At 46.1% G+C, this 9,578-nt stretch overlaps 1 protein-coding gene across 1 annotated transcript in view; it reads right to left on the reverse strand.

Annotated features, from left to right (window-relative positions):
• LOC104271041 (T-box transcription factor TBX4-like) overlaps nucleotides 1-9,578 on the reverse strand; it is a gene marked incomplete at its 5' end in the record, with an annotated part of 15,125 nt that overhangs the window by 1,966 nt on the left and 3,581 nt on the right. The window contains one exon of the mRNA XM_009865587.1: nucleotides 1,024-1,143. Coding sequence (XP_009863889.1) covers nucleotides 1,024-1,143 — 120 coding nt within the window. The remainder of the gene's footprint in view (nucleotides 1-1,023; nucleotides 1,144-9,578) is intronic.

The raw sequence follows: 9,578 nt of genomic DNA on the forward strand, positions 1-9,578 counted from the left end.
TTGGTCCGCTCTTACCCAGCGGCACTCCCGGACGAAAGCAAACGGAAAAGGGATTTTTTAAAACTAGAGCAGCCCTAATGTGCAAGTAAATTATTATAGTTTTATAGGATGTCACCGGGCTCATTCCCATTAAGATGACTGCAAAATTTTCCAGCGCTTGTCTTTTCAGCAGGCAGCAGTCGGTGGAAGGGTTTGGGAAAAGCAGAGGGAATGGTCACTGTGAGGGAAGCTGCTGGGAGTGTTTGGGGGTAAATAGCAAAAGAGAAAACAACATGGTTCCTTCGTCAGCGAGCAAAAATCATAGCTGCCTCTTGGGTAAGTAACTGCTATCAATGGCACAGGGAAGAATAAGAAGAGAAAGAAACTCCAGAGAAAGAATAAATTAAAAGAAAAAAATCTCTCTAAACCGGATCTGGCATTGAGCTGTGAGAGGGGCAATGGCTGCTCCCTTCGTCTGCCGGATCAGTGTGGCTGAGCCACGGCTCTGAGCAAACCACCCCACATCTTGCTTCAGAGCTGATCGCCTAAAAGCAAAATATTACTGTAGAAGAAAGGAATTTAAAACTTTTCATGACTCACATAGATACCTACTTTTTAAGGCCAAAACGGACCATTAGATCATCTAGTCCAGCCTCTGGTACACATTATATAGGCATTATAAGGGCTTTGGTGTGTTACACCTGCACGTGACCAGATAACCCTGTGCTTGGCCTAAAGCATCTCCTCCGAAAAGATATCTGAACTTGAGTGCTTTGGGAACAAACAATCCACCACCTCCATTAACAATTTGTTCCAGCAGTTAATCACCCAGCCTGTTAAGAATATTTTATTTTATGTTTGTCTGGTTCTAACTTCCAGCCGTTGGCTCTTGCATCTATTGCTGCTCCACAAAGGAGAGCTCTGGGATGTTGGCCTCCCTTCCGTGGGAAGGTATTTATGTTGGTTTCTGAGTTTGCACAGCAAATGGTTGATCCAATCACTATTTTCTTATGGAAAATAAGGCAAACAAAAATGTACTCTTACCATTTATTGTCACAGAATTTATACCGGTGGTCATCAGCTGGGACAATGTCGATCAACAGGATATACTTGGTCTTGGGGTTCATTCCGGTTACTTTAACCTTGTAACTGGGAAACATCCTCCTTAAGAAAAGTAAAGGGTTAACACGTTAGTGAGCAACCTGGAGCAGCGCTGGAACTGATGGAAACTTGGAGCATCGCCCCAAAAGGCAGATCCATCAGGTGATGGATTCACGCTAGGACAAAGGAGCTACCAAACGTTATTGCTGTTTATACATCACCTGAATTAAACTCACCCTTTCCAGAGGATGGGTCACGCAGGGCTAGTGCCAAATGGGGCACAAATACGGGTGAGGGCGTAGGGGGGGCGGTTATGGGCCAGTGCCAGGAAAAGGTGTGTGTAGAGAGATATATGGGGGGGGGTCAACACACCCCTCCTTATGGAAGGCTGGGACAGGAGCCCTCCTTACCCCAGGAGGATCCACACAGCTTATGGCAGCCTCAGAAACGCAGATTTCTTGTGGCCATGAACATGCATGAAAAGTCACGAGATCTGATCACGCTTCTGAAGAAACTAAGCACATGCAGCTTTCTCATTCACACATTCCCCATCGTCCAAGACGCCGCATCTCGTCACTGCTCCCATCTGAACCCGTGTTCCCTTCAACAGACTGAAAACTGAGGTTCGGCAAAGTCTGGGGAAGACTAAGGGTTAACCTCCGAGTGCAGACAGCCACCGCTCCTCTGGCCTCCCCAAATTTCCTGAATTCCCAGTACGCTGCCTGTTAAACCTTGCCAGAGCGAGGAACACCGCAGAGCTCCCCACTGAAAATGTCCCACTGAGTTACTGCTGACCTTGGTGGACACGTAGCAACCAACACTGAACAGAGAAAGTCACATAAACCATTGTATCATTAAAGAACATTTATATGTATCTTACATATCTAAAGAATCTTTGCAATCTTGAAGATCGTATTTTTTCTAAAGCTATGGCCATGAAACCAGTATGTACCACCACAGTCTGGTGTTGAGGTCCAAAGGAGATGGCCCTGATGGGCACAGACACTGCTTCCAGAGCCCTTGGGACTGCACCAGGAGCCAGGATTTGCAGAATCAGGCACTTTACATCCTCCCAGGAACTATTTTCTTGGCTCCATTTTCCCAACCTCCTCCTCCTCCAGTTAAAAAAAAAACAAAAAAAAAACACCCAAACCCAAGTCAGTTGAGCAAACTGTCTCACCACAGCCTTCAAGCCATGAGCCAGAACAGAAAATTCTCCTTTCCGCCCCGCATTAAGGGGACAGATGATGAGAATTGCTGCACCCTGGAGCCATTCTGATCTTCCTGATTAACAACGGCCTAAATCCTGGCTCCATTTCTCCGCTTTGCCCCCGTGCCCAGCCGAGCTGGCCCAGGTCCGCAGAACCATTTTGTCACTGCTTGGGGAAAAAACCAACAAAATGGGCCCTGTTCAAAATCATTTCAATCGCCTCTTTTAACCACCCTGCATAAATTCCAGATGTTTACCATGTAATTAGCCGGGACTAAAAAGGGTTGGTTTACCAATGTCCGTATTTGATATTCATTCATAAACTCTGCGCTCCTCTTAACCTGGTCCTCCTACAGGTAAGCACCTGGATAAATACAGTAGGACATTTCAATTTGTGAATACACAGCCCAATTCACACATTGAAGGGAAAAAAAAACCAAACGCGTGAGGAATCCAATCTGAATGCCAAGATTTATATTTTTTTTTAAATTAGGCCTTCAAATTGCATTTTAAAATGAAGCCAAAAAAAAAAAAAAAGAAGAGAAATTGATTAAAAACTAAAAATGAGATGGACACAATCTGACAGTTACTGCATCGTACCAGGCAAATGTCCTGCATCGGGGATTTTTATAACATCTAGCTTCTGAATTTCGTTTTTTTCTCAATCATTCCATTTACTGTAGTACATCCAAGCTGCTAAAGTAGCCGGACTGATATATTGTAAATGTTAAGTGCTTTTTTAATGGCATTTAAAATTAAGCTTCAGCATATGGAGTTCATATAGCATGGACATGCCTGAGTTTATAATGTTCTTTAGTATAGCCCTCTAAAATAAATACAAAGAGCCAAAGTACTACTATAATATATACAGCTGAAATTCTTTAAGGATAACAAATGGGGACTCACATCTGATTGAAGGTGTTGCTTAACTTGCAAACCACTCGCTATCTTGCAGTGGTAGCATTGTAGTCGGCAGTCGACAGACCCAGCTACAACCAAGTTTGCCAACTCTCCACATTCTTTTCCAGGAAAACATGGGGTAGATTTTAGTAATTTGGCTGTGCATGGACACTTCATCATTATTATTAGCTGCTGCATTTGGGCCTTAAAAAAAAAAAAAAGCTACTAATGTGCTGTCCAGGGATTTGTCAGTTTAATTTTCTTAATGAAAACATATTTCTCAACCCCTTGGCAGAGACTCATTTAGTAAATATCTCTTTGCAATACGATACAAACATGGGGTGTGCGTTTCTGGTGGGAAGGCATGACAAACCAAAGGGCTGGGTTCAAGAAAATGCAGTCATAGAGTTTCAATTAAAAAAAAAAAAAAAAGAGAGAGCACCTAATATCACGTCCTGGCCCTTATTAAATGTCCTATTTGAAAGCAGGGAGCAGAAAACCACGGCTACACCAGACCTGCCCAGGAGCGAGGCCGTGCCTACAGTGGGTTTACACAGCTCCCCCTGAGCCCTGGGAAAGGGCCAAAAACCTGCCTGCTTCCCCCAATTTACTCCAGGTCAATGGAGCTACTCACGGCTGTGGACTCTACACTCAGTAGTAACTTTGCAAAACCTCTGCCAAACCTCTGCAGGCAGGAGCTCCCGGGCGGATGGGCGTCTCCACAGAGGATGCTCTGCTTGGGCCAGCTCTCCCTGACAATAGGTTGCTTCATCAGCTATTGCTGCGGGACCAGCAGCAGCAGAAGAATAAGCCAGAGCCACAAGAAAAAGCTCGTCAACGTCTTGCCGAGCTCTGGGAAATCTCAGTGTGGCTTTAGTGGGAGGTCTGAAGCAAGAATCCGGGCAGATGCACGTTTTACCCACTCTTCTTCCCGCTGCCACTTAAAACTCGGTGAGAGCTCCGCTCTGCAGATATCGGCTACAAAAAAATCGAGAATTTGGGGCTTCCCAGGGAGCGCATCTGAGCAGGCAGCATCTGATCCTCAGCGGCTGTGCGAGTAGGGATGCTCAGTGAGGTCAAGCGCTGGGCACACGTGCAGCTTGGGGGGTAAACCTACTATTAGGTGAAGCGTGAGCCACCGATAATCAGGAGATTAAGAGCAGCAATTCCTGGCCTCATCATCTTTTGTTCGGACCCAAAGCCTGGTGCTGGTCGGACACAGCATTGAGGGGCTGCAGAATGTGAAAACGCATCCGCCATCCCTGCGGTGGGGGAGTCCAGAACAGAACCAATTTTTTTCCCTTTATGCTCGTGTTTTTCGAAAGCCACACGAGGTGTGTGTCTAACCCACTGACACACGTGAGCCACTCCCAGCCAGCCCAGAGCAGCCGGCGGTGGGGCTGCTCGGGGAGCCACCACCCCCCACAGCCCCCCTGCCCACCCAGGCACTGGTCACAGTCCCACAGCATGGGCAGCCGGCGATGCAAGGAGGGTGCAGCCCAAGCATCTGCCTCTTCTGCAAATCACCAAGTCAGGTGTCCAATTCTGGACACCTTCAAAATCCACTTCACCCTCCCTCCAGCTCAAGTCAGTGAAGGAGGGACCATCCGGGCCCTTCAGCACCGTCCGGATGGTCTCCTGTGCCCCTCAAAGCTCTCTGTTGGATTTAGTGACTCTGACAGACACATTTCTGCCTCCCTCCCTGCCGCAGCAGCAGCTCTCCCTGCCCTTTGGAGCAGAGAACTTCAATCATTTTTTAATGTTCACACAAGAAACCTGCCCTCGAAGAAAGCGATCACAGGAGAGATGCAACGGCGCCTCATTCCTCAGCAGGACATCTGACACTGCATTAAAACACCACGGTCTGGCATCCGGTTGCTGGGGGCTGAGGTGCAGGGTGGTGCCCTGGTGACGGCAGAGGGGCTGAGCCCGGCTCTGGGTTCCACGGGCGGTGGGACCAAAAAAAAAACTGCGCTGCCACAGCCCTGGCTAAACCCTTTCCCGCAGCACTGTGCAGATGAAATGTAGCAAAAACAGTAAAAGCCAGGAAAATAAACAAGCAGCACAATTCTGTAGCCCTCCCAAGCTTCAAAGATGATGTGTGAGTGAATTATTTGTTCTGATAATGAAGCAGTCATTGCTTAGCTAAGTTTATGCTAGGCACATTTTATCTCTACATGATATTCACAAATTGTTTTAAAATGAACTGTTAGAATAAGCATCTCTTGTTTATTTATTTATTCTATTACTATCCAATCCCCTCAACCATGGAGCAGTTACTGACATGGAGCCAAAGCTTCTATTATGTTCAAACAAAGTTTAATTAATGTATAATTGGTTGGTTGGATTTGGAAGCGAGCGATAAGAGGAAAGCTTTGCTTTCGTTTGGAGCAGCAGTTCTCAGCCTTTCAGGGTCTTCAGGCTCAGCCACTTCATGGGCATCTTACTTGTGTTTTAACTCCCAGGCCTGGCTGGTCCTGGAGAACTGTGCAACTGCAAGGTTCCCAGGTCCAAGAAAGTCTTATCTGGGGGGCAGGGGATGGCAACTGAGTGCAGCCAGAAAAGCTGAGAACATTAGAGGTGATCAAAGAGCTCAAAACACTCACCTGAGCACCGACTGTCCCATGCCACGCTGCACACCAGGACCCACGCATCCCAGGAACATTGACTCATGTTCCAGTACTGTGGGGTCCCAAGGTGGCATCTGCAAACCCCTTGGGCTCCACCACTCTTCTGCACATAAGGATTTGATGTGACTTTTCTTGCTTAGATGCAAACATAATTTCTGGTGCTCCTACTGATGCGTTAGCTGGGAAGGGGTTTGTCTGACCAGCACATGGGTAAGCAGGGAAATCATGGCAAACTCAACTGGTATTCCCATAAAGAACACTGCATGGAAACAAGATACCCGAGTCCTGTTGGAGCAACCCATGCCATGTCCTCACCAAAGGCTGTCAGTTCTTTCTGACACTCACGGGAATGTGCAGACTGGTGCTCACTGCACATCCCTGCGGTGTGGACAGTGCTTCAGATACCACCAAGAGCTTCCTTCCGTCCTTTCAGGGGGAAAAAATGTCCTCCAGCCCTTTGGCAGCTCAGCAGCTCAAGTCTTATATTCAAAAGGAGTTTCAGTAAGACAAAGCTTTCCAAAGACAGACAGCAGCTTTACAATCCGTGAGTTTGGGGTGGTCAAGTAAAGCAATGATGGGACTTTCAGTAGCTTCCCTACGGTGCTGTCTGGAAAGGTGATGCACAGGGCATATCAGGTTGTGAAAGGATCAGAAAACCAAGACATCACTCAACATCTTGGCTAACGAGACCACCTCCTCAGAAGCTGCTGGGAACACTGAGATGCCTCCAGGGATGGTTTCAAAGCACCGAGGCAGATAACATGCCTACATCCCCGGTAATGACAAATGTGGCTCCAAATTCTTCTTGAGAATTGGCCATGGCTGCTTAAGGATGCTTCTCATCTTCATTGTTAGGTGGGAAAGAAATGGTGTGCAGCAGCTTCAAGAACCACGTTTCCATTCTGATGAGCTTTCTGCTTTTTTTCTAATTTCCCTTCTTCTGACAAGTATTTCTTCCACCGACTTAACGCATCTTTAAAAATAATATTCTCCCGGGCAGATTAAAACAAATTTGGGGATGTCAGCTGTTTCTTTTAGCCTTTTAAATGGCATTTCCTTTTTGATAGATTCTTGCTTTCAGAAAATACTTTAAAGAGATCAAAGAGTTTTTCAACAGGGTCCCATTTTCCCAGTGTATCCTAACCCTCAGTCCCTTATTTCTCTTATCACCCACGCCACTCCGCTATGACGCTCTGTATACAAAGTAAGAGCAGTTAACTTTGAAGTGCTGGATTAGCCCATGCCAGATCCTTGCCTCAGAATAACAAACAATACAGGTTCAACAGGAGTTCTCATCAGTAGTTCATTTTTCAGCCCCAAATTCACTGTCACTAACACAAGCAACATTGAACTCTCAGTCTATGGACAGATAGGAGAGATTTATCTGGTGGCAGGACCATGACCTAGTGATGAGAAGGTCAGACAGTTAAGGGATTTTTATATTTTGGAATGGCGAGGTTGTATTTTTGTCTTCTGGCTAGCACATCTAATTTTTAAATACAACATTGTTTCTCACATACTTGAGAACTTGGTTAGCTAGATGGCTGCTTTCATGGTCCAGAAACATTTCCTCTCTTTACCCCATGGTAACTTGAAACACGGGCAGGCTTCTTGCCATGGGATGCTTCTCCAGGGCTTGTTCTTTGCCGCAATTGAAGTTGAGCAGGAGAGGTCCCAGCGTGCCAGAGCATGGGCGAGGTGGGTGCTGGCAGCATCAGCAGCACAAAACAGAGGTACCTCAGAGAGAAGCTGTGCAAGAATGTGGCCAACAACCCAGCATTGCAGCACTTAAGGGCAGGTTTGGTCCCTCACCACCCTAGCTCTCACTGTGGTGCAGCCCTTTCACCTCCATGGGGCCTTTTGGAGGGGCAGTGGGCAGCTCAGCGGCAGCCTTGGCATCGGTGCTGGGCCACGTGCTGGCTCCTCGGTGCAGAGGAGGAGAGGATCTGCAGTCTCTGTGCCCAGGAGCCTTCGACGAAGAGGCAGAGCCAGAGTGACACTTCTTCTGCAGCTGGTTTGGGCTTGACCAAACCCTTCCCTGCATCCCTGGCTAGAGCTGCCGCAGCTCCAGCCTGAAGACAAGCAGGGAGAGCTTTGGGAACACCCTTAACCATGAGCATCCTATGACTTTAAAAACTAAAGCAAGGACTGCTGTTTGAAGAGAGAAATGTATTAGGAGCCAGAATCCCGTCCCTGCCCTACTCAGTGTGCACGAGCTCTGTCCTCCTTGCCAAAGCTGTCGACATCTCTAGCAGCACGGCCAAGAGCCATCGGAGTTTGCTCCTGCTCCCTTCTCTGAAAGCAGGAGTTTGCCTGAACAGGGTAATTCCAGGACCCCCCAATTTAGGACTAAGAAGATCAAACATTCCTTAAATATCTACTTTATTTCCAAGTTTTAAGTCGATGGCTCACATTCCATTCCTGATCTCGGATATTAAGGTTTGCTTTTGGATCAAAAACCTTTAGCAGAGATTCTTGTAACTCCCTCAGAAGATTCTGGACAAATATTTCCCTTTAATTGTAATGAGAACTGGGCATCCATATGCCCTACAGAGCCATGGAAAATTTAACTTTTAAAGGATTATTCACAGAGGAAAGCTGCACCAACTTAGCCAAAGCATTTATACTTCTTCAGACCTTGATGTCCTAAAAACTACTTTTATTTTGGTTTACTAAAGTTGATTAGGAACAGATTTTTTAAAACTGAAATAAGCCAGCTGAAAAATGAAACTTGAACATCTAAAGAAGGTTTGCATCTTTTCCACACATGCAAGCTGCCTTATCAATTTTTTTCTGGGTAGTATTTTCCTAGATATGTTCTTAAAACCTGCTACCATAAGGACTGAAGTTATCTTTGTACCTGTGCACATCCTGGTCTCCAGCCAAAACTCAATTTCAGTATCCCAAGTCTCCTGTTCACATCTCTGAGATGGTTGTGCTACCCTAGAGGAACGATATATTACTTTCTCTTCAGCAATCCTTCGCAAAAAATGTGACCAGATGTCCTTCCAACTGGTATATTTTTACTGATTAGCCATAAGCTTCAACAAACTGTTTGTCCTTGACACTCTCTGGATGGAAACTGCAATGCTGCAAAGACTGGCACCTTGGAGAAAACTAGGGAACAGTTAGAGCTAAATGAAAACCAACAGAAAGAAGGAACTCTTGAGCAAGGAAGACTGCGCAAGCGAAGATTACCTTCCTGCAGAAATAAGGTCTGGAAGCTGAGATTTCACAAAGAATTATGAGAGACAAAGTCAAGTTTGCCACAAGGTTAAAAAAGATAATAATTACAATCATTCAGTTAAATCACAACACAAAAGAGCAAAAAGGTGAAACTGAAAAAGTGTATAATGAAGTTTCTTGTTTGCTTTCTGCTTTACCCACCCCTCATACAACTTCCTCACTAGGGAATGTCCAAAATCCAGCAGGGAAGGTGTGCGCCTTGCCAGGACCGGCATGTCCAGAGCCGGGCTGTTAGAAGGAAGGAATTCAGGTGTACATCTGCATCTCCATTCTCCAATATACCCTGTCGTCTTTATTATCTATATTGATTTTATTAATTTAACTTAATAGCACCTCACCGCGTGAAAACTGGGTTGGTTTTTTTCCTTTTTTTTTTTTTTTAATACATGTGAGGATTTGTGACCGATTATTATTTATAAACACAAGTGTGCACAGCTCAGTGTGGGTGCTGAGTTAATTCATCCTCCCCAGGAAGGCGAGCCAGCCGCGCTGGGACCGGGACCGGCACCGGG

The sequence above is a fragment of the Apaloderma vittatum genome, unplaced genomic scaffold (assembly GCF_000703405.1).
Source record: "Apaloderma vittatum isolate BGI_N311 unplaced genomic scaffold, ASM70340v1 scaffold34122, whole genome shotgun sequence".
Lineage (NCBI taxonomy): Eukaryota > Metazoa > Chordata > Aves > Trogoniformes > Trogonidae > Apaloderma > Apaloderma vittatum.